The sequence below is a fragment of the Sminthopsis crassicaudata genome, chromosome 2, assembly GCF_048593235.1.
Source record: "Sminthopsis crassicaudata isolate SCR6 chromosome 2, ASM4859323v1, whole genome shotgun sequence".
NCBI lineage: Eukaryota > Metazoa > Chordata > Mammalia > Dasyuromorphia > Dasyuridae > Sminthopsis > Sminthopsis crassicaudata.
In genome coordinates, this window is record NC_133618.1 from 331,419,575 (window position 1) to 331,445,304 (window position 25,730).

The following is a 25,730-nucleotide window of genomic DNA, read 5'->3' on the forward strand; positions in this document are numbered from 1 at the left end:
TATTAGTGCTAACAATTTACATTCCCCTCCCAGTGTTTCTTCTCTGGGTGTATCTACCTCTGTCCATCATTGATCAACTGGAAGTGAGTTGGATCTTCTTTATGTTGAAGATTTCCACTTCCATCAGAATACCTCCTCATACAGTATCGTTGTTGAAGTATACAGTGATCTTCTGGTTCTGCTCATTTCACTCAGCATCAGTTGATTTAAGTCTCTCCAACCCTCTCTGTATAGCCCACAGTGATTAATGAAAATTTTACTAGTGTTGAAATCTGCTAAGGAAATATTTTATCAGTATGTCTCCCAGGCATTTTCCACATCCTCAGCAGGTTTTCTCTGGCCTGCTCAGGCTCTGTCCAGACCTCCCAGCATAATATTTGCTTGAAAAAAATTTTTTTTTTGTTGGGGTATGGTAAGACTCATTAGGGTACAGCCAATTTTATGGGAAGAGTTGAGTATATCTTTTTGCCTTCTATAAAATTTTGTGTAGCAACAATCCCAGGAGCTGAAGGAATTGTGGAAAGGTATGAAATTGAAAATGATTTAACAAGATTAGATTGTGTAAAGATGGTGACAGTTGTGGAATTTTAAGAACTCACACTTTTTTTTAGTTACAGAATCCTAAAGCAAATTCTGTACGTGAACATAAGTAAGGCCAGGTCTCGATAGAACTTTACTTGGGCTTCTGATTGGTTTATCCCTCAGTAGACAAGCAGAAATAGAAGCGCAGACAAATAGTTCTCCTGAAGTGTAGTTTATTTGCATTAGAAATGCTAATAAAATCTGTCTTTGAGAATCAAACTTGGGAAAGCTTCCTAGAAACAAACAACTTAAGTAATATACTCCCTCTCCTTTCACTTTCTGGCTGAGTTAGCTATCTCTTTTCACTTTCCCTCATCTTTCTTTTCTCCTTTCCTCCTTTTCCCCTCTTCTTCCTTTGCCTCCTTTCCTCTCCTTTTTGTTGTTTTTACTTCTTAATTAGATATTCTAATTGGAAGCAGATGTAGAAGTACACTGTACTCTGATGGATCTAATACTTTGATTGAGATGAAAATTGAACTAAGCTCCTTATCCTTTCTTTATCATTTCCCTAGCCCTCTCTTGCTATAATTAGAGTCATGAGACCTGAAAGCATGAGATCTTTTGAGATCATTATTTTGTAGGTGAGTTATATAATGCTATTGGATATTATTAGGCATAATTTCTCTTTCCTGTAATCTTAAAATCTAATGGTATGTAGTGCTAATTCTTTTAATGATTTCTTTTGCAGACATAGAAATACTGCTTTACAAAAACCTTAGATCATTTCATTATTGAACTAAGACTTACAGATTAGGAGTCTTGACTCAGCATCTTGAATTCTTCTGTAATGGTGATTTTTCTTTTCCATAAATTCTGAGAATGGAGTACTACTTGTTCCATTCATGAATAAGACTAGCACATTATAGCAGGTTTCTGGCCAGTATACTGATACTGATAAAGTACAAATGAAAACTACTGCTAAAATAAAAAATAAATACTATCTGGCTTTAGGTTAGCGATTAAAGAAGATATCAATGAAATTATGATAGATGGATTACTTAGGGGTAGTCATAGTGAAAACTAAACTCAAGGAAATATTCTTCACTTCTTGAAGAAATATCTTTAAAATGCAGAAAAAAGAGAAGACATAGAAAGTCATTAATGGCTCTATTTTTGGAATGAGAAAGGGAACTTGAGCTGCAGAGCCAGAAACCCTGTGAGTGATATCTCTAACTGGTTACAAATGTGATTTCTGCAGTACAATAAAGTTTCTGCAGAGAGGATGTTGTTGACTATATTATCCATATATGTTCTCCAATATGACCTCTAGGTGCTTTTATTCAATTCAACAAGCATTTATTTTGTCATATTTTTATTCATCTTTTATTTTTATATCACCTTCATTTCTTAATGTATCCTTCCCCTCAAACTTATCCTTTGTGACAAATATTTACAAAGAGGGAAAAAAAAATTCAGCAAAGTTAACCTCAAACCAACCAAGTCTAACAGTATGTGCAATAATCCCCCATCTCTGCAAAGAAGGCAGGGAGGTGAATTTTTTTAACTCTTCTCCAGGCCCAAGTTTGTCAACTAGCATTTGTTAAGCACCTACTTTGTGCCAGGCTTTGTGCTGGATGCTGGGGATACAAAGACAAAAATGAACAGTCCCTGCCCTCAAGGAGCTTACATTTCTACTAGGGGGAAACAACATGTACACAGGTAAGTAAATACAAAGTGTGGATAAAGTAAATACCTAGTAATTGGGGGGAGGGGCATAGAAGTGATTGTGGAGAGTACTAACAACTGGGGGAGTTTGGAAAGGTCTTGTGCCATTAGAGATACTACTTGAACTGAGCCTTGAAAGGAATAATGGATTCCAAGAGATGGAAGGGAGAGCCTTAGCCATAAGAAGATAGTCACGTTGTGTATACAGAGTTGCAAGGAACAAGGAATATTTTTTTTTGGCAGTTGTGTAGAAATTTGAATTGGAAAGGGTTAAATGTTTTTTAAGAAATAATTGGGAATGGTTCGATCTGAAAGTTATAATGGCATTAATTAGTGATTGTGATGTATGTAAAGAAAAAGGGGACAGAGTTGAGAGACACTGTAGTAGTAGAATCAGCAGGATGACAACTAATTAGGTGGGGTGTGAGTAAGAATGAAGAGTTGAGAATGATTCTTAGCTCCTGAACTGGAAGAATAGCATTTCCTATATCAGAAATGGGGAAATTGGGAGGGGGGTGAGTTTGGTGGGAAATAAAAATTCTTTTTGATGTGTTGCTTAAGGATCTGCTTGAGGGCTTCCAAGAGATTTCAGTAGAAAATGGAAGAGTAGAGAGAGATTTAGAGAGAGCTAGGGACTAGACATTTAAATTTGGAAGTCTTCTGCAAAAAAATGGTAGTTCAATCCATTAGAGTCAACTAAATTACTAAGAAAGTTATGCAGAAAGAGGAGTTGGAAGCTAGGATAGAGTTCTAGGGTATAGTCCATTCACAAGGGTGGAAAACAGATGGTTCACCAGTAGAGGAAATGGATGATTTTGGTCTACTGAGAACAAGAAATGAACAAAGTTATTGAAACTCAGAGAGGAGAAAATATCCATGAGAATCAAGGTATTCAACAATGACAAATGTTGCAGAATAATGAAGACTAAAGAAAAGTTACTGTATTTAGCAACAAAGTGATTATTGGTGACTTTGGAAGAAGTGGTTTTCAGTCAGGTGATGGAATCTGAAATCCCATGAGTTGAAAAATAAATGGAAAGTGAGAATCCATGGATAAAGAGTGCCAGGCAACTTTCTTTGTTATCTAGAACTTTGGCTATGGAAGGGAGGAGAGAACAAGGACAATTCATTGATAAGATGCTAAGATCCAGATGGAGGCTATCTAGCTATGTTTTTAGGCTTCAAGGAAGGAGCTAATTGGTAAAGAAAGATGATTGAAAATTAGGGAGAGAAGAGAGACGATCAAAGGGGTTTATCTGCTGGACAACACAAAATCAAGGGCCTACACAAAAATGCTTATATCTTTTGACATGAGAGAAAAGGAAAAGAAAAGATGTTGAGGGGATTTCAGATATAGAAATGGAGGACAAGAATGAAACTGTTGTCTCAGGTTTTGTTTTGTTTTGCTTTTTCTAGTAAAATATGAAGTACAATCTATTGCTGAGGGGAAGAGGAGGGGAGGTGGTAAAAGTGATTTGAGGAGAGACTTAGAATAAAAAATGTGAATTCCTTGAGTGAAATTCAGCACTGGGGAGTGCTGGGAAGAATGGTAAGAATGTCAGCTTAGGATATGGAAAAAGATATGATTGATTAAGCAAGGTGTAATGCCGGAGAAACTGAGGCATAATAGAGATTAGAGAGTATTTAATAATTTATTTAAAAGAAAGAGATTTACTGGGACCAAATGGATCCATGGTTTGGTCCTAGGGCTGAATGAGACTGTCCTCTTAAAGAATCCAGCAAACAATGTGAGTTTTCAATGACCTATATACACATGGCTCAGACTCATAGGGTAGACTAAGGCAGGGGTGGAGTCAGGATGCTGAGAGGAATAGGACTCTTGACAGGGTGGGGTGAGCCTCTGTAGCGAGCTGTCGTCTCCAGAAGCTGCTGGATCGCTCTCTGGGAAGAGATCTGCTGTGTCTACTCAAATCTCTCAGACAGATTCTTCTTCCTGTAATGAACCATTGTCTCCAGGCAGTTGCTGTTAACTCTTGTCCAAAGAAGTGACTTCCCTTCCTGCAGAGAGCTCCGTCAAGCCTGATGCAATTCAGAGTCTCTTCTTTCTCTGAGAGTCCTCTCTTTTATTCTCCCAGAGAATGGGCGTGGGATAATGCAAGGGCTTCTGGGAAGAACCACCCCAGCCAATGAGCTTGCCCCCTCTATCAAGTCAACCTGAGTTCTCACCTTGTAATTGTCCAGAAAACCTCAGTTCTCACTTAGTAATCCTAACATCTCCCCCTTTCTTTTGATTTAGAACATAGGACAGTCATGACCTTGAAACATAAATCCATCATTATGGGAAGTATTACAGATAATTACATAAATTACATAAGCACATAGTAACATAGTAACGTAACACATGCTAGAAGTATATAACATAATCATAAATTGAAAATTTATAAATGTCCATAAGTCCATTGTCCATTAGTCTCATCTTGTGTGAGGAAGTCCAATGATTCCTGCTGGTTTTTAAAGTTCTTTAACAGTCTTCTTATTATCCATGCTCTTTCAGTGTCAGATGTTTCTTAGATCTTCTCCTTTATTTTGAGGCCTTTCTCTTTTTCTGTCTCTCTCTGATGGACAAGGCGAATATGACTCGTTGGCACCCATCTGATTCCTTCTCCTGCTGAAGAAATACAAGCAAACCCTCTCCCCCAGGCAGTTAACCTATCTGGTCCCTTCCATTCACCACTTTCTGGATCTCTCCACATCACCTGGCGATTATCTAAGGACAGTGGAGATGCTCGCACTGGACACTGCCCTTCTGGTGGGTTATAAAACCTGTCTGCCGGAGCCAGTGCATCTTTGTCAAAAATTAGAAAATTAATGGTATAGAGAACTAAATTTAGAAGTTCTCTAGGGTTACCTGTGGCTCCCCCTTTCTTTTGTTTTTGGAGGAGTGTCTTAATATCTCTGTTTCTTCTCTCTTAGCTTTAACCAATGCTTTTTCTAATCTTGTCATAGGCTTAGGCTGCTTCACAGGCAATTCTGTTTGTGTTTCTGCCTCTTCCCCTCCTTCTTCCTCCACCTCTGAAGGTGGGGTTGATGTGGGCCTGTCAATAATCTGTTCTCTAGGCAGAGTTGAAGCTTCTTCAAGAGAATCATACCATAATTCCTCATTTAAATCTTCTTGCTCTAGGGCAAGATCTTGATCTTTCCTTTTTTCCTCACACTTCCTCCTCTGTTCATTTTTAAAACTTTTCCTTCTCCTACAACTTGCTTGATAGTTTAAGGCTAATTGAACTATGTTGTAGATATAAAATACTTCTGCAGAAATTGAACGAGGCCCATTTTTTGCTTGAAATTCTTTCATTTCATATCCCACTAGCTTCCATTTATCTACATCTATCTTTTCTTCCTCTAAGAACCAAGGGGATGTGCATCTCAATGCAGCCAAGAGTTTAGCAATCTGTACCCAGGTTACAAGTAAACTCTGCTCCTCAATTATCTTGATTATACTCTCTATAGTACCACTCCTAAATGGGGGTGGAGCTGAGGTTGCTTCTGGGGCTGGGGTTGAGTCGGCTGAGGTCCAGGGATTGAATATAGCTAACATCTGCCCCATTTCAGCTATAAGAGATTCCTGGTTTAGCCCTTAACAAGTTGAAGTTCCTTATTTATCTATTAGCACGCTCACTTAATCTTTAACAAAGTTTCCTCGTTACTCACGGTTCTGGGTCAGAGAGACTGAGATCTAGATCGGAAGCTTTTCCACTGGAATCAGGACCGTGTCTGTCCCTGTTCGGGCGCCAAAATGCGAAGGTCTGGTCTAGCTCTTCTTGTCAGGATAAGCAAATGTCCTTGCCCCACGTGTGGACGCCAAATGTAACGAGCTGTCGTCTCCAGAAGCTGCTGGATCGCTCTCTGGGAAGAGATCTGCTGTGTCTACTCAAATCTCTCAGACAGATTCTTCTTCCTGTAATGAACCGTTGTCTCCAGGCAGTTGCTGTTAACTCTTGTCCAAAGAAGTGACTTCCCTTCCTGCAGAGAGCTCCGTCAAGCCTGATGCAATTCAGAGTCTCTTCTTTCTCTGAGAGTCCTCTCTTTTATTCTCCCAGAGAATGGGCGTGGGATAATGCAAGGGCTTCTGGGAAGAACCACCCCAGCCAATGAGCTTGCCCCCTCTATCAAGTCAACCTGAGTTCTCACCTTGTAATTGTCCAGAAAACCTCAGTTCTCACTTAGTAATCCTAACAAGCCTCTGGAGAGGGGGATGACATAATAGGGGGAGGCGAGTGGACATGGGGAGAGGCATTCTGATATTCTAAAACATAAGATCTTTTATTCTTATCAAATACTCTGATAAAGAGGGAGGGGAGGTTTTACAGGACAATTATAAACTGAGACAGAACACTTAGAGAAACTGAGTCAGGACTGGGTCAGGATAATTAGGGACACTGAGTCAGGACAATAAAAGAAAACTGACATAACAAAGGAAGCAGGGGATTGATGGATAAAGGACAGTGAAAATTTTTACTGGTTCTTAGGGTCAAGATTTATAAGTTATTTTGTATGACTTTATATTTGTCATGGGTTTTGTATTTCCTTCTCACAATGAGATGGGGAAAGGGGAAGGGAGGAAAAAAATCTGAAATTGAAAATGAAATAAAATTTAGATTAAGAAATTTTAAAAAGAAATGAAAGATTTTAAAATGGAGGAATAAAAAGAGGCCAGAGAGAGCTGATAGTCTGAGAAAACAAGGAGTAGGAGGCATGACTGGAAATGTGGGAAGAATTAGAAATTAATTTCAGGAGGGATGAATTACAGAGAGAGACAAGGAATGGGAGGCAGTGTATGGTCAAGAAAGAGAAATTTAAAATTATGCATAATGATGAACTCAAGAGTATAACTATAATGAGAATTGAGGATGTTGATAAACTAGCAGCCATACATCAATATGTAATTTGATATATATGGGTAGGAGTTGGAGTGAGGAAGGAAACTATGAGCTCAGCACTGAACTGGAATTAGAATCTAGACAAAATCAGATGGAATGGATCACAAAGGAGGGGAAATTGCTAAATAATGGAGTCTAGGGAGAAGATCTGGAGGTAGCAGTCAGGAGCACTATTCCACCTATGCTTATTCCATCTCTGGGACAGTATATTGGGAGTATGAGTATTTTCAATACTGGAGAAGGTAACCAGGTATGCAATGTTTGCTTAAGAGGAGTCAAACTTCTATGAATGCAAAAAGATATGAGATCTGTGAAAAGAAGAGGCCTAATATGAAGAACAGTTTGTTAACTGTAGAATGAGGTTTCTCTAGGAAACATTGGAAAGAGAGGGGAAAGTGATATGGAGCATGTAGGACTGAGGGAGCAAGGGATAGTAGTATCAGGACAGATCTTCCAGCTACTAGTCAGGCTACATCTCTGAATTATAAGGATTCTAATTGGAGAAAAGAGCTGCCAGCTATAGGACAATGGAGATATTTAATGTTGCTATTTTGTCTTGTAAAAAGTTTTATTGACTCCTTTTGTTTTTTAGAGTATTGTCATTTCCTGATACATGCTTCTCTTCCTCTTTCCTTGAATTCTCTTTTCTAACAAAGTAACAGTTAAGCAAAGAAGCAAAACCACCAACCTGCTTCACACTCTATTCTCTTGAACCACAATTGATCATTGTAGTCAGTCAGAATTTTTTTGCCTTTTTGTGTTGTTCTTGTTTATATTATTGTAATCATTGTATAATCATTCTGGTTTTTCTTTCATTACTCTGCATCAATTCATATAATTATTTCTCTGACTTTATCATATTTGTCATTTCATAGGCCTCAATAATATTCCATTACATTCATATGCTACAGTTTATTCAGCCATTCTCCAATTGATGGGCACTCAGTTTGTTTCTTTTCTTTGCTTCCATAAAATGTTTAACCACCTTTTAGGGGTATAAAACAGAGTCTATGTTTAATTGTTAGGGGAAGGGCACTATTCATGTTAAGTTTTCATAGAAGGTTTATTTATATATAATAAGCTCTTTGTCTTTTCAGACTTATTCTGCATCGAGAGAAGCACTTCCATTACCTGAAAAGAGGCCTTCGACAGTTGACAGATGCTTATGAGGTAAATATATCAACTCAGGATCACTGAATTTCACACTTCCCCACTGATCAGACCAATAATTATATAAACCTTTATGCCCTCTTTTTACCTGCTTAAAATTTCCTGAAATTGTCTTTCTCAAGATAATCCAGTGTACTATATACATTCTCATTGTAGGACTGTCATTATACTGGCAGTATTTCTAGCCCTTTTATGGGAATAAGCCATCTCCTTCATTTCCTCACATGGAATACTAGTCCCAGATATTTTTTTGAAGCTATGTTGTCCTTTTCTTTGAGATAAGAGCTTTTTTCTCTTGCTTCATCCTATTAAATATTTCGAATACCTCTCTGAGTTTATCTTCTCTGTTGGGTGTGTTCAATGATATTTAATAGTAGGTTTCATTAAATAAGAAAGCCCTTTCCCTTTCTTCTGCCTCCCAAAACCTCAGCAAGAATGCCAATAAGCTTTTGTTTTCCCTTAGCCAATGTATTCACTTACATAAGGTCCATTCTGTGTATCATTCCTTTGTTACTTATATCAGTTCCTGGCCAAGGCCATAGCTTCCCAAGCCATTTTCCTTCATTTATTGATTCTCATCAATAGGATGTCCTAACTTCTCTCTCACCAGGCTACCTGGAGTAAGACAGATGGCAATCATGTCACTAATGTCTTGGAGTAGTATGAATAGGAAATATGTTTTCTTCCCTGTTCATCTCACAGTGTCTGGATGCTAGCCGCCCCTGGCTCTGCTATTGGATCCTGCACAGCTTGGAACTGCTTGATGAACCCATTCCTGAGTCGGTGGCTTCAGAGTGAGTTTGGCTTTAAACTCATTAAATTTAGCTTTTGGGTGCGCTCTCTCTCTCTCTCTCTCTTTTAAAGAGTTAGAACATTACAGAAGAAAATTTTGCCTTTTCTTTGATATTTATAAACTTTATAAAATTTTCTTTTCTTTTTTTTCTGAGGCTGGGGTTAAGTGACTTGCCCAGGGTCACACAGCTAGGAAGTGTTAAGTGTCTGAGACCAGATTTGAACTCAGGTCCTCCTGAATCCAAGGCTGATGCTCTATCCACTGCACCACCTAGCTGCCCCCAATTTTCTTCCTTTTCAAAGGCTCAAATGTGAACTTTTAGGTAAACCAAAATTTGGGAATCCAACAGAAGGATTTTTGACTTTTTCTCTAGCCTAATCTCATGACCAGCTCATGGTCTTTGAAAAGTGAATTTGTCATCAGCTCTGATCATTTTAGTAAAAAACAAACAAACAAACAAAAAAAAACCCATGATCTTGGTAGAAAATGCGTAATGAATTTTATACTCACTAGTCATAGTCAAGTAGGAACTCAGGATAGAATCGTTTCTGTAAGGTACATTATAATGAAGATTTACTATATGAAGGAAGATTCTTTCATTCTAGGATTTGTATCAAAGCTTAACTTCTTTGGAGAAGCTCTACCAGTTCCCATTGAACAGATTATTCTTTTTTCATAAGTATAGTCTATCTCTATAATACCTCTTACTTTAGGAAAGTGGTAATAACCTTTAATAGTGCACTGGTGCTCAAAACTCTCTGGATAGACTTTTTAACTCATGATTTTCTTAAATATTCTGATTGCATAATTGGAGACTTAAAAATTGTGAATTTTCCTTAGTGTTTTGTGCAGGTGGTATTCTGTGTTTGATACTTTTTATTAAAATATTCCCTCTGTGTTTTGGAGAAGAAAAAAATGAGTTCTACAGTCTTGGAAGGTTTTTTTTTTTTTTTTTTTTTTTTATTCTTAATACAAAGATGAGTTAGGAGTTATATTTGGTGCTTGCTTTATTGATCAGAGAGAAATCACACTTTCCTTTAAGGAAAGCTTGTTATAGTTTTATAGACTGGGAAAGGACCTTTAATGTCATCTAGTCTAACATGCACTTTCTGAGACTCGACTCTGAGTTACAGGACTCAGGAATGGAAAGGCTCTCCAGCCAGGTTCATTTTTTATGCATCAAGTGGAGGCAGCTGTGCCAGGATACATGGAGCCCAGCCGGTGCCCTGGCCTAGGTCACATTGTCATGCCATAAGAACAGAACTGCACATTGTCTCATTCATTCTTTCTCAACAATAACCTCCCATTCTTGCTTTCCTGGGTGTAGGGTGTCTTGTGATGAATGCGGATGGTGGGGATAGTAAGGAATTGCACTTTGAACAAATCTCTTCTGAGGAGGAGTAAAACAATCTACATTGTCTCCATCATCATGAGGATACTATGGGCCAAATTTCTTTTAACAGTGGAAGTGGAGTTGGCAGAACTTCTGAAATAACAAGGATTTATTTGTCAAAATAAATGCCCATGTGCTTTTAAAATACCAGTTGGGGTGTGTGAATGGCATTTTTTTTCTTCAAATAGCAATGAAGCAGTATAGGAGAGCATTCTAATCTATAAGTGATTTTTTTTTTTTTTAATGCAACTGTCATAGACTTTTGTGTGATTTCAAATGGAGAGGGTCAGACTTGAGTAGCATCAGGCTAGAGAGATGACAAGATAAAATAAAGAATAAGTGAAGGTGAATAGAAAAGTACAGGTATAAATTAATTTGAACTTTATTTTCCCTAGATAGCATACTTATTGTTCTATAACTGTACAAAGCACTTGACTTATTTGAGTTCTCCAAGGAAAAGCAGTAATATGAGTCTTCCATTGTGTTGCTTCTGTGGCCAGTCCCAACTACAGTAATAGTAACATTAGCCACCTAGTTGAATTCCAAGCCATTTTTTATATTTGGTGTTTGGGGATTGCTATTCCACATTTTCTTCACTAACCTTGGATTTGGTTCTTCAGAATGAAAATTACATAGAGCATTTCACTTTCCAATAATGCATTTAGTTTCGAGTTTAGAAGGGAGTTATATAATGTATATTAATTCCAGCTAGTGAGCCAGATATTTATTATCCTGACTGTTTGATCTGGGAATTTGTGTGTGTGTGTGTGTAAAAGTTTTTCCTATAACATTTTTATTTTAATTAGAGAACAGGAAATTTTCAGATTATTCTTTTAAATTTTGTATATGAGAAAAATATATAGCAAATGAATTCTTAACTTTTTATTTTGGGTGAATATTGGAACTGGGCTGAGGTGCTAGCTTTTGGAGAATGGCTTTTATTTGTGGGATTCTGTTCCTGCCAGAAATAATATTTTTCCTCTTAATTTTATATTTCATTCACTGTTAAGCTTTTGTTAGTTTTTTTTGTTTTCTAGTTAGTAGTTTTATGAACAACTTGGGTTCCCTCTTGTGGTCAGCACTGTTCTTACCAAGTCCTATGTCTGGGGAACAAAAATAATAAGACTTAACTAGTACATTTCAAGGGGAATATGATCAAGTCATAATGTTTTTATATGTATTGTCATTTAGTTGTTTCAAGTCATGCCTAGCTCTTTATGACCCCATTTGGGTTTTTTTTTGGCAGAGATATTTGGAATAGTTTGCCATTTCCTTCTCCACCTCATTTTATAGATAGGAAACTGTGTCAGAGGCTGATTTGAACTCAGGTCTTCCTGACTCTCTTGGAATTCTTATCTGTTCTGCGACCTAGCTGCCCCTTTCATATGTATAGTACAAAATTACTCACATTTGATTTTCTTAATTGTTCTGTCATTAAAGAAACTTTTCTGACCCTGGACTAATGTGACCAGTTGTGTAATAGTGTCACTGTGTTGAGGTAGTTTTAATTTAAAGAACCATTGTCTGAAACCTAGTTAGTCATAAGCATTTATAAGTACCTACTGTGTACCAGGCAGTGTGCTAATTATTGGGGATAGAAAAAAAGGCAAGACAGTTCCTGCTCTTAAGGAACTTGTAGTCTAGATTCTGTGTGTGTGTGTGTATGTGTGTGTGTGTTGGGAGAGACCTATGCAAATAATTGTGGACAAAGATATGTATATGATGAATTTGAGTGACGTTTCAGAGGAAAGGTACTAATATGAAGGAGGACTTGGAAGAACTTCTTATAGAAGGTGGGGATTCAGCTGAGACTTGCAGGAGTTCAGGAAAGCCAAGAGGTGTAAGGAAAGAAGGAAAGCATTGTGGGCATAGGGTACAGCCATTGAAAAATCTCAGAGTAGGGAAATGTTTCATACAAGTAACCGCAAGGAGGCCATTGTCATTTAATTGAAGAAAATTAGGTGTAGGAAGAATGTAAAAGTAGGAAGTGGCAAGTCATGTTGAATTTTATCAAAAAGGATTTTATATTTGATCCTGAAAATAATAGGAAGCTACTGGCAAAGGGCAGTCTTTAGAAAGATCAGCTGAATGGGGAGAGACTTTCAGCTAGGAGATGAACTAGGTTATTGCACTAGTCCAGATGAGGAATTGCATAAAGATTCTGAAATAGCAAAATAATATGGTACAATCTGTTAGGATTACTAAGTGAGAACTGAGGTTGTCTGGACAGTGACAAGGTGAGAATTCAGGTTTTCTGGACAATTACAAGGTGAGAACTCAGGTTGACTTGATAGAAGGAGCAAGCCCATTGGCTGAAGTGGTTCTTCCCAGAAGCCCTTGCATTATCCCACGCCCATTCTCTGGGAGGATAAAGAGGACAGCACTCTAGGAAGAGAAGAAGACTCTGAATTGCATCAGGCTTGACGGGGCTCTCTGCAGGAAGGGAAGTCACTTCTTTGGACAAGAGTTAACAGCAACTGCCTGGAGACAACGGTTCGTTACAGGAAGAAGAATCTGTCTGAGAGATTTGAGTAGACACAGCAGATCTCTTCCCAGAGAGCGATCCAGCAGCTTCTAGAGACGACAGCTTGCTACAACAATCCAATTTAGTTTAAACACATGCAATTCTAATATGTTTGAAATTTTGAGGAAAATATTTGGAAAAAAGTTAAGTTGAAGAGCTCGTTGCCAGTTTACATACTTGTTGATGAAGATTTTACAGCATCTCTTGGAGACAACTCATTTCTAGAGGGATTGTAATATGTGTTTGTGGATGGAGAATTCTCACTAATAGCCAATTTCAGCCTGAGTTTGGTGGAGGGGAGTGAATTTTACTTTTATGAAGTTACCATGGGCCTTCGAGGTGGTCTTCACTTTTACAGATTCTGAAACTTGATTTTATCAGTTCACTTTGGAAGGTCAAGTTCTGAGAAGTGTATTCATATTAATCAAGTTTAAAGGATATTTCTAAACTAAGAAGCTGATTTCTTAATTTATCATAGGACACATGTGTGTGTATATGTAGTATAGTGTAAGAATCGGTTAGAATGATTTGCCATAGGATGTTCCACCAAAAAGATCAGATGAGAAGACTGGTGAGTTTAAAGATTCAGAATTGAGTCAAATAGATCTTGACTCTATAAAGGGATGTTTCCATGAACACTCAACAAGTTTTAGGGAAAGCAATTTACATTCAAAAACTAATCTGAATTGTATAAAGCTAATCAGAGAAGAAAAGGATTGTTAAGAGTCTGGAGTGTAATGTACTAAGAATTAAGGAGAATCGGTTATGCCATAAAATTGTATTAGCATCTTACCCTATATGGATTCCAAATGGATAAATAAAATAAATATATGTGTACATATTTATATATAATTCAAAGGAAAACAGAAGGTAATATATCTCAGTTATGGATAGGGATAAGTTTGTATTTAGTCATGCCATGGAAATGATTATAAAAGAAAACTTTGGTTATATAAAAAGAAAAAAATGTGCTTTTTAAATGCTATTAGAATATGAAAAGAGGTCAGAAAAAATTTTTTGTACAGAATATTCCTAATAAAAGTCTGATATATAGAAATTTTTGTGAATTGATCTAAATCTGTAGAATTAAGACTAACAATATATAAGTTGCCAAGAAATATTACAGTTTTTTTAAATTGAAATTATGATTTCATTGATAATAGAAACTCCTAGTAAGGAAACTCCCTCTACTAATATAAACCAGCCCCTTCAATATAATTGTCCATGCTCATATAGCCAGTAAGTATGTGGCATAAACAGTACTTAAATCCAAGTGTTTCTGATTTGAAAGTAAGCTCTTTATCACAATGCCATGTAGCCTCTCCAAACAAACATTTCTTACAGGAAGAAATCCCTATCATTAATACAAACTGTCAGAGAAAATTGCCAAAAATTGCCAAAATTGCCAAAAATAAGAGTAATGACCATGAAAATAATTCTGAAGTGTCATCTCATACCATTTCCATCCCTACATTGCCCCCCCCCCCCGCCGCCAAAAAACAAAAAAAGATAAAAGAAAATTTCAGTGTTAGCAAGGATTGCAGGAAAACAAGGCAGATAATTCATTGTTGGTAGAACACTGAATTTGTTCAGTTATTCTAGAACTAGGAAAGTTACAAATTTGTCATACTTGATGACACTTCCAGTTTATATTTCAAAGATTATTGACAATAAGCAAAGCCCTATTTGCATGAAAATGTTTATAGCAGCACTGTAGCAAAATACATGAAAAATGTATGATGAAAATGAATGATGGAGGAATATGAACATATGAATGTTCATACATATGCATGTAATAAGATATTACTGAGGGGTTAACATTGAGGAATGACAAATACTAAGAATTCGAAGGAGTTTGGGAGAATCAGAGTGAAGTGAGCAGAACCAAGATACTTTATATAATAAAAATAGCACTGTGAAGAAAAAGTGATTTTGAAAGACTTAAGAAATATAATCAATATGACCAAATATCAATATAATAATAATAATAAAAAATGATCAATAACTAATTGTAAGCCAAGAGGACTCATGACAAAACAACTTCTGATGGAGAGGTTTTGGACTCAAGGTACAGAATGAGATATTCTTTTCGTTACAAGAGCCTTGTTTTTTTTTCTTTTTTTAACTGGAGGTAGGTAACAATATTGTTACCAAAAAGAAAGCAATCTGAAACATTTAAAAGAAAATACACAGAAGAGTTGAGAAGGAAACAGTGCAGAATAAGATTCTCTATTGAATTAATCATGTTTTCAGTTTCTAATGCAATCCTTTTTCTATCCTACTTTATGTATGAAAATACTCAATTTTAGCGCAGAATTAAATTTTTTTTAACGGTAAATGATTGTACTAAGGTAGAGATATAAGAGCAGAGAAAAGGGGACAAATGTGTTTTTGTGCATCTGTTAAGTTCCTCTTATACTTGCCTTTAATACATAGTACAATATGCCTAAGAAATATCATTTCAGTTCTAAACAACCAACAACAAAGAAACATGGGTCAAGTATACTGATAATAAATTATAAAGTATATAGCTGTATTCTTTTAAATAGGATAGAATAGGATTTCTGGAGTGTTAAGTGTGTCTAATTAGGTTGGGCACTACAGAGTAGATGGTTCATTGACAAAGTAGAATAGATTAAGAAGAGTATGGATTGGAATAGTCTTTTGAGAGTCAAAATCACCATAACATTATAATGTGCTATCAGAGGAGCATTTTAAGATTTCTACTTTACATTATTTCTAAATTAGAAGATACGATGAAAAATAATAGTAGTTATCAAGCCATACTCTTTGAGAGAACTGAGAGACCGAATATGAACAAAGGGGTAGTGTTTTCGCATGTTTGCTGTTATTGTTTGTTTGCTTTTTTCTGATTCTTTTTTCCTTTCTTTCACTTCTTGATCTGATTTTTCTTGTGCAGCATAATGAATATGGAAATATGTTTAGAAGAACTACATATGTTTAACCTATATTGGATTGCTTGCTATCTGTGGGAGGGATAAGGGAAGGGAGGAAAAAAAAGTTGAAACATAAGGTTTTGCAAAGATTCATGTTGAAAACTATCTTTGTATGTATTTGGTAACATATAAAGTTATTAAAAAACCAAAAAAATGCGATTTAAAAAAAATCTTTAATTTTAAAAAGTCAGCTGTACATTTACTGAATGGAGGAAAGCATAGATAGATGGAAGTAGATTTGGAAAAATAAATCTGGGCTAAGATGGTTGGTTGTCTGAGTGGGAGACAGACTGTCCATCTCCCACATAACTACAACATTAAAACTGAGGATCTTATCACTTTGAAGAACGAACAAGAATTTCCATTAGAAATTATACTAGGTGTCTTCTACTCCCACACTTCACAAGAGGTCAACTAGAAACCTGAGCACAACTGGAAGGGGGGCTACTAGGAAAATTAGCACAGAGGTGGTCTCCTAAAGCAGTAAATCAAGACTGTGTGTAATCTGTAAAGCTCTGTGTCTGAAAACATCAAGGGTAGAATATTCCCTGAGAATGCTCCAGGGTAAGGACCTTTGAAATTCTGGGCAGTCACAGCAGGTAGTGTGGTTAGTGTGATTTGGAAGCATTTGGACCAGGATATCTTTGGCCTAGGAAATCTGGAGTCCCTTTTACTTTGTCTTGAAATGCTGGAGATATCCCTAAAGATTCAGTGTTCTGAATCTCAGAGATTCAGGACAATCTAAAGAACTGATTGGGAATCCAGGGCACCAAAGGTAGTGGAGCTCCTGACTGTAATGTTCTGTGTTTAGGTTTCCTGGAAGTCTCTGGGAGCAGCCTTCTTTTCGGTCAGATTAATCACCACAAGTACAGCCAGGTGTTAAAGTCTGAATCCTTTTTTATCTCCTTCAAAGTCTTGTCTCTTTTCCTGGGGCACAGTTATTTTTCTTAGAGGCCTATCTCTCTCCTTGGTTCCAAGAGCTTGAGCTCCCACAGTCTTCTATGCCCTCTGAATCTCTCCAAATGAATCCTGGCTAAGGCTCCTAGTTTATATGCTCTCTTATAGGTGTGAATCTTGTAGAACTATATTAAGTACTAAGTACTGAACTAGAGAACTGTTAAGCACCATGCTAAAGAACCATTGTCTTTATCAATTCTACTGAGTTAGCACCTTGTAAAAATCCTTTGTTTCAAGTTCAGAGTTCTGGCCCATAACACTTTACCCTAAAGGTGAAGATATAAATAAGTAAAAGAAAATACTAAGCAGTATAATAATGTATTTCAAATCTAAACTTTCCTTCCCTCCCCAGAGAAGAAGAATATGTTGTTACAAATGAATGTAGAGAATCACAGGGGGGAAAAAAATGAGCTTTCCATGGAGAGAAATTAAAAAAAAAAAAGGCAATTAAAACTCTGGAGAAAGAATTTTTTAAAAAGTAAATAGCTTAGAAGAGAAACACTCCCTGAAAACTAGAATAGAACAAACCGAAATCTGATTCTATGAACAAGATATATTAGAATGACAGCAGAAATTAAAGAAATAGAAGTAAACATAATAACATAATATAAGAACAACTGACCTGGAATATAGGGCAAGGAGAGATCATTTAAGAATCTTTGAACTGTCTGAAAAACCATGGCCCACCCTCCTTCTCCCCAAAAATCTAGATACTATATTTCATAAATTAAAATTGCCCAGATATTTTAGAACCAGAGGGAAAAGTAAAGATAAGAGTCTACCAGTCACCTCCTTTCCGAAAGAAATCCCCAAAGGAAAAGTCCTCAGAAATCTCACAGACAAAATTCAGAATTCCTACATCAAAGGAAGCATACAGCAAATACCCAGAAAGAATCACTTGTGGTATGAAGGATGCATAGTCAAGATTACACAAGACTTGTCAGCTTCTACTATAAAGGCAATAATCTTGGAATATAATATTTCAGAAGGCAAAAGAGGGAGGTTTACAATGAAAAATAATCTGTCCTGCAAAGCTGAGTATAAATCCTTTCATGGATATAGGACTTTGAAGCTTTTTTTATACAAAAACCACAGCCGAGTAGGAATTTTGAAATGTGAAAACAAGGGTCATGAGAAACCTTAAAGGTAAATTAATTGAAGCATTTGGAGGGAGCTGTATGATTTTATAGTGCTAACATCCCTTTTTGGGAGGAGGGAAAGAAGAATTTTTTCAGAACCATAATACCTTCAAAGGACATTAAGGGAGTTAAGTAAGAGAAACAAGTCCAAAATAAGGCTTAGTTCTGTGCATTCAAAAAGAAGAATGTATTGCTATATATAGGCGAAAGAAAGAAGTAAAACTTTCTGTTTCTTATAATTGGAGCATATGAAAAGTTATACAAATCTAAAAGAAAGAGTGAGGAAAGTTGGCATTATATGAATTTCACTTTTACCTGAAATGGACAAAGGAGGGTTCAAAACAAAGAACCCCCACCCCTCCACATAATTGGTATAGAAATAATTCAAATCCAGAGCAAAACAAGTAGGGAAGAGTTGGGAGGATAATACCAGATAGTTATTAGCTGTAAACAATGAAAACTAGCCCTGATCTTGATGAGGTTAGTAAAAAGTCAGAGAAAAAACAGAAAACTGAAATCTAAGGGGATGTCTTAAGATTGTCTTAGATAGTTAGGGAACTGGCTGAACAAATTGTGATTTGTGAATGTGATGAAATACTATTGTGCTCTAAGAAATGAACCAAATAATGATTTAAGAGAATCCTGGTTAGTATACAGTGACCCAGAGTAAAATGAACAGAATGAGAATCATTCTGTTCATTTTACTCTGAAACTCAAAGAAAAATAATTTGGAAAAACTAAAGAACTCTGAACAACACTGACCAACCATCTCTTTATAGGACCTAGGATGAAACATGTGCCCCACCTCCGGACAGAGTGTTGATAAACACAAGATACAGAGATATAACATTTTTTGGACATGGTCATTGTGTGGTTTTGTTGTTCTACCTGACTATGCTTATGTTACAAGGACTTTTTTTTTTTCTCTCATTCTTTCCCTCAGTTTTTAATAAGATAGGGATGAAAGATGAAATGGGGAATTTTTTAAATGATTCCATAATAAAATTGTGATGTTCAGAATTTTAAATAACATAAAATTCTTTTAAAAAATATTCTGGGATTTTAGTGAGCCACACATTTAGCAGGAGTCAGTAATGTTGTCCAGAAAAGCCGGTATAATTTTAACATATATTAAGAGTCAAAATTCAGAGAGTTGATAGACCTGCTTAAATCACATCCTGAGTATTGTGTTTAGTTTTGGTATAGATGATCATTGAAATCCCTGAGATTCTGGTCATGTTTTAGCTTAGCAAAGAGAGAATTTGGGAGATACGTGATAGGTATCTTTAAATATTTAAAGTGTTATATGAGATAAAACCCTGTTTGACTTAGGACCAGAGGGAACAGATTACAAGGAAAGATTTCAGTTCATCATATGAACTTATCATATAGGTCTTAAAGATTAGGATTGTTCAGAAATGGAATGGCTTTCATATTCATGTGGAAGCCAGATGAGTCCTTGTCAGTGATGTGCTCATTAAGATTCCTACTTTGGGCAATAGTTAGTCAATATGGAATTCCTTCAAACTCAACAATTTAGTCTTGTTCCTTTTCTAGGGAGGTCATTTTAGTTCAGATAAATAAGATCAGATCAGCAAATTAAAAAGGAACAAAATTGGCACCATTGAATAAGCTTGTAATCTCTAATTCTAAGGGAAGCATTCTTCATTCTCTGTGGAAACTGTCTTTTGTACTCCTTCCTTTTTGGAGAACGGTTTTTCATTGTTAGCTTGTTCTTAATGGCAAAATCTATTTATAGTAGGATTTAACCTTGCCTAAAATTCTTACAATGAGCTAGAAAAGAGAGAGAGAGAAATACCAACTCATTTATTCCTTTCTGAAAATAAAAGGGATAGAATTGCTTTTTTGGTTTGTTGCTTTGATTTGTAAATGTAGCACATTCTGATTTTGCTTTTCCCTTTTGCCATTTATAGTGTGTGTCAGTTTCTGGAGCGATGCCAAAGCCCAACAGGTGGTTTTGGAGGGGGACCTGGTCAGCACCCACACCTTGCACCCACATATGCAGCGGTCAATGCATTATGTATCATTGGCACTGAAGAGGCCTTTGATGTCATCAACAGGTATAATCTGGTTCAGAATCCCCAAACAGCAGATCTGCATCTACTCATAGCAGATACTCACCCACTAATTCTTCTTTCTCTTTTGTGTCTCAGAGAGAAACTCCTAGAATACCTCTATTCCCTTAAGCAGCCTGATGGTTCTTTTATCATGCACATTGGAGGTGAGGTGGATGTCAGGTGAGTTGGGGATTTATTGGGCTCTTGAGAGTAGGAGATTATCTAGCCTTTTCTATAGCTTTTAAAACTTGTTTGCATTTGGGGTCAAGTATTTATATTTTGGATTTATTCATTAGTCACCAAGGAAATGGAAAAAAAACAAATAAACAAACATCAGAACATTATGTGGTAGAAAGAAATAGCTCTCTTAGTGGTGTAGTGTAAGAAGAATGTGATGGTAAAAATCACAGGAATGAGGAAAAGGGCAAAGAAGTGAAAAGGTAGGAATAATGAGGTTAGGGAGCCAAATGATGTGGTTAGTGGCAGTGCAGAGAGTCATGGGAACCCCTCTTTGGTTGAAGAAGGTCCAATGTGAAAGAATTCACGAACCTGAAATATTAGACTAGCAAAAGGAAGTTTATTGGCACTGAGAAATCAACTTTTGCTAGGAGACTGATTTCTTCAGTGGCAAGTTTCTAACAGGGACATAAAGGCCCTAGCAGAGAAATCCTGACAGAGAGATAAAGAGGGTTTAACGCTGAGAAAAGAATGTTTTCACAGTGGACAAGGGTCCTGGCAGGCAGCTATGCCAAAGAGAGTTCCCTTGGCATGGCATGATTACTGCTTTTAGGCCTCTGCAAGGAAATGAACCCCAAATTGCCCTTTAATAGGAAATCTGAGACTCAAGTTTCAATTGAATGAGATTCCTTCAATGTTGTCACTGGCCCCAGGCCTAGATTTCTAATCGAATAATGTGTGGTACAGAAAATGGTGAGGGGTCACCATTTAATAAAAAAAGCTGGAGAGATCTTGTAAGAGCCCTTTAAAAGGGCGGCACCACAGCGCATCGGGAGATTGAGGCCTGTAAGTAATTTCTGTGGATATTAGGACTGCCTTGTAGGTGGGATCTTGTCCACATTGAGATAGCTTTGTAATGGGTGACTCTCTCGCTGACTGGCTGTGTGTGTGACCTCACAGGCCCTTTATAAGCCCACTGCAGGCAGCAGTCGCTCTCTTTAGCCTGGCTCTCTTTACCCTGGCTCCCTAGCCTGTGTGGCCAAGCCAAGATGGGTAGCCAAAAGAGGTAAGGATTTTGGTAATGAACACGTGGGTCTTCTGACCAGGTGTTCACTCCAGAACCAACAAGTCAGGGCATTATGTGAGTAGGTATAATAAAGGCTTTTAAGATTACACGTGGCTGTTTTTGAGTGTGCTACCAGTTATTAAACTATAGATTCAAGAGATCGTGGCCAGAGACCTTTGAAGGCCTCAGAGGAGGCGAGCCGGGTAGAGTTCACACTGCAAAGGTCAGTGGTCAAAGGTACTCTGTTGGGCCTAGGGCAGACTAGTAATTGTAACTGCCAGGAGGGCACGTTACAGAGACAGCAGAGATGGCGCCCCACGTTGGGCGCCAAATGCTGGAACTCTTATCTTCCCAGAAATCAGCCGGAGTCAGGATCATTAAATGTCTTTATTCTAGATCTTTTACCATCACCCTCCAAGGCCAGGTCACGAGTGCAAGAGAGCGTGAGTTCCACCACCCAAGTTTCTCCTACTCCTCCCACACAAGTCACTTCCCCCTCTTTGTCCCACCAATCAAGTCAGCACAGAATAGCTGAGGAGGGTCAACCTTCAAGCAAGTTAATAGGGAACCTTCCAATTGGCAATTAGTCTCATGTGCTTCATTATCCAAGTGCATTGCTCAGTTCTAGCCCTTTACAAGATCTCTAGAGCAAGGCAAAGTGTATTGTACATTCTTCTGAGAAGGGTGTCCCACCCCTTGGAGCAGACAATCAAAGGAAGGAATCCTTCCTGTGGGCAGGATTAGCACCTTTAATCCCTAACTCAAATACCCCTTCCCACCCCTGACCCTCATCCTTATTGGCTGAGAGTGTTACATTCTAAATGCGAGATCTACCCACAAAATTGAACTTGATCAATAAGTACATAGTTGCCCATATATGACTGAAATAGGGAAGATTTTTTGTCATGGGAGGGTAGCAGGAAGGGGATTCAAGTATGCCCTTGACTCAATCCTCAAAGTCCTTCAAGCCTACTCCAAATCTGAAGTAGATGAAGCCTTACTTGATTTTCACAACTGTCTTGAAAGGTCTCACCTCATCTCATTCATTAAGACCACTTAAATTCCAGCTAAGTAGGAGTGGTCCTAGACTAATTTTCAGTTCAATACAGAGTGTAGTTACTCAATAGAACTATCAGGCCCAGATCTCCAGCTAAATGAGACCACTTAAGTTTGAGCTAAGTAGGGAGTGATCCTGGGCCAATGTTAATGAAACCACTTAACTGTACCAAAGGGTGGATCTGTGTCAGGAGAGTTTCAGAATTCACCCTAGAAGTCAAGAACAGTTTCAGGATCCTTCCTGTCAGGAATTGTATTGAAGGGGCTATAGAAAGATAGATAGGCACAAGTTATTGGTACAATTATAAATTGGCCCATTTTTTCTGGAAAGCAATTTGGAATTACCCTTTTAAAAGTGACTATATTTATACCCTTTATCCAGAGAGCCTGGTGCAACACATGTATCCGTGAAGAGTAGAGGGAGGGAAAGACAGAAAATACAGAAGACAGAAAAATAGTAGCATTATTTGTGTATGGAAGCCAAATAAGTATATTTTGACTGGAGAGTGTAATGCCGGAGAAACTGAGACAAGATAGAGATTAGAGAGTTTTTAATAATTTATTTGAAAGGGATCCATGGTTTAGTCCCAAGGCTGAATGAGACTGTTGTCTCCAGGAATTCTACAAACAATGTGAGTTATCAATGATATATATATATATATATATGTATATATATATATATATATATATATATATATATATATATATATATATATATGCACAAGGCTTCAAGCTACCAGGGGGTAGACCGAGGTAGGGGTAAAGTCAGAGTGCTGAGAGCAGGAACAGGGACTATCAGAATCAACAAACTGGTTCTGACAAGGTGCGGGGAGATATGGGGAACATCTGATAAATTGGGATTACAGAATGGGGAGAGGCACTGGACATTCTGCTGATGCCTAAGATAGAAGATCCTTCTCCTTATCTGGGTCATCATGAATAAGAGGGAGGGGTGGTTTGTAGGATTGACCAGAATAATTAGGAACTGAGGTAGAACAATTTAGGGAGACTGAGTCAGGACAATTAGGAAAACTGAGTCAGGACAATAAAAGAACTGTGTCACAACAGGAGTAGCTAAACAAATTATGCAACATTACATAAATAGGATAGAATGATATTTAGCATATGAAATATGCTAATAGTAGTATATGAAATAAATATGAAAAATTCATAGAAGCATGGGAAGATTTGTATGCACTGTCAGAATGAAGCAAGCAAACCCAGGAAAACAAGATGCATAATGTTTACATATATATCTTATACAAAGATACAGCTACAAATACATCATTATAATGATTGTAGGTAATGGAAAGTTCCAAGATCTCTCACTGTGGTGTGCTGGATTAATTTTTTTTCCTTAAAAATTAAACAGACTGTCCTGAAAACTTAATTGTCTCAAGGAATGAAGTATTCTGGTCAGTGACACAGCTCTCTGGTGCCTTAGGTGTAAAAGTCATGTCTAGGCACTTTGACATTCAAACCCTTCATAACTTAGTCCCCTCCTGCCTTTCCAGTCTTCTTATACCTCATTCCCCAACGTGTATTCTTCAATTCAGGGCCCTTGATTTCCTAGCCATCCCTTCATTCTCTCTGGCTGGCCCCCATGCATGCCATGCTCTCTCTCCCCTCTGCTCCACTGATCTTTCTTTGAAGTCCCAACAAAAAGGCTTCTCACGTAGTGTCATTGGATCTTATAAGAGTCCTTGAAGACCTCACTATTGTCCTGTGTTGCAATAATAAATTTTTTAAATTTAGCTGGTTATGTGTTTTTAAATATAAACTGCTATTTAAAAAAAGAATTGCATCTGTTTTCATAATGTGCATTTTCCATTAAAAGTTAAAACTGTATCTGGAAAATTAAAAGTATAAGAAAAATAGTAACAGCTTCATAAATAAATGCATTATCAAGTTTGAGAAAATCATTAATAATTTCAACCAAACACATTAGATAGTGACATAGTCTCTGTGAGGTGAGATGTTTTGAGTGATATTGTTGAGGTGTGAGGAAATGAGGGTTGAGAGATCTCCTAACAGCAGTGAGGTCTCCTGGCCAATCCCAGGCTTTGCAAATTTTCAATCCTGAATCAATACAGGCACAGATTTTTAACGGACAAAATCCTGTTAGAATTTTTGCAAAGGGTTGGGCACACAGCCTTTGATTATATTGGATTTTTGTTGCCCCAAACCAGAGAGCAATTAGAGGGACTAATTTTCAATCCAGTAGAGGGTAGTGATTATGCCCCAGGCCAAGAGCTCCAATTGAATTTTCCCCTATGAATGGAGGGTAGGGTCCTTCCCAGAGGGGTTTGAGATTTCTAACCCAGGACCACCCCTCCAAGATCTCAATTTACATCAGTATCTCCTATAGACTAATAGATTATATAGTACAATTAATTAATATAGTGCTTTAACAGATGGTTTCTCATTGGTTCAGAATTCTTTTCAGAAATGTCTAGTATATATTAGCAGCTTATGTGCTAGATAGAAAATATAAAACATATAGTGTAATGCCAGAGAAACTGAGCAAGATAGAGATTAGAGAATGCAGAATTTATTATTGGAGACATTTACTGGGACCAAATGGATCCATGGTGGGTCCCAGGGCTGAATGAGACTATTGTCTCAAAGAATCCAGCCCGAATATCTGATACACAAGATTCTTTTATAGGGTAACAAGAACAATGACATAATGGGGGAGGTACCTGGATGGGGATGACCTATTGGGTGGAGGAACCTAGGATGACATAATGAGAGGTAGTGAAGAGGCTCCTGATATTCTAATGATATCTAAAATGGATAAAACCCTTTATCCCATCAAACATTAAGAGGGAATGATTATAGCCTAAGGCAGGAATTCTCAAACTGGTCACAAGGCCAGATATGGCAAGCTGGGTTTTGGCAAAATGGGCTGAGAGGCGGAGACAGAGTGTGAGTTTTTGTTTTTACTATAGTCCGACCCTCCAACAGTCTGAAGGACAGTGAACTAACCCTATTTAAAAAGTTTGAGGACCACTGGCCTAAGGTTTAAGTTACAAGACCTTTATCCTAACATTAAGAGAGAATGGTTATAAGGCAGAGGCAAAGTAACTGAATAGGACAATTAGGGAAACTGGGTCAGGACATTAAAAGGGAACTGTGGCACAGCAATAGAACTTTTGCTTACATTCACTCCTTTACAATTTAAATTTTCAAAAAGCATAATACAGGGATATTGATAAAATAGGTAATTAAATCCACAATAAACATAAAATGAAGGGTTTTATTTGTGATAT

At 37.2% G+C, this 25,730-nt stretch overlaps 1 protein-coding gene across 2 annotated transcripts in view; it reads left to right on the forward strand.

The window, feature by feature from the left end:
* FNTB (farnesyltransferase, CAAX box, subunit beta) overlaps window positions 1-25,730 on the forward strand; it is an 81,764-nt gene that overhangs the window by 33,286 nt on the left and 22,748 nt on the right. For both annotated transcript variants that reach the window (XM_074290386.1, XM_074290385.1), the window contains exons 3-6: window positions 8,246-8,318; window positions 9,021-9,112; window positions 20,016-20,162; window positions 20,256-20,339. In XM_074290386.1, coding sequence (XP_074146487.1) covers window positions 8,246-8,318; window positions 9,021-9,112; window positions 20,016-20,162; window positions 20,256-20,339 — 396 coding nt within the window. The remainder of the gene's footprint in view (window positions 1-8,245; window positions 8,319-9,020; window positions 9,113-20,015; window positions 20,163-20,255; window positions 20,340-25,730) is intronic.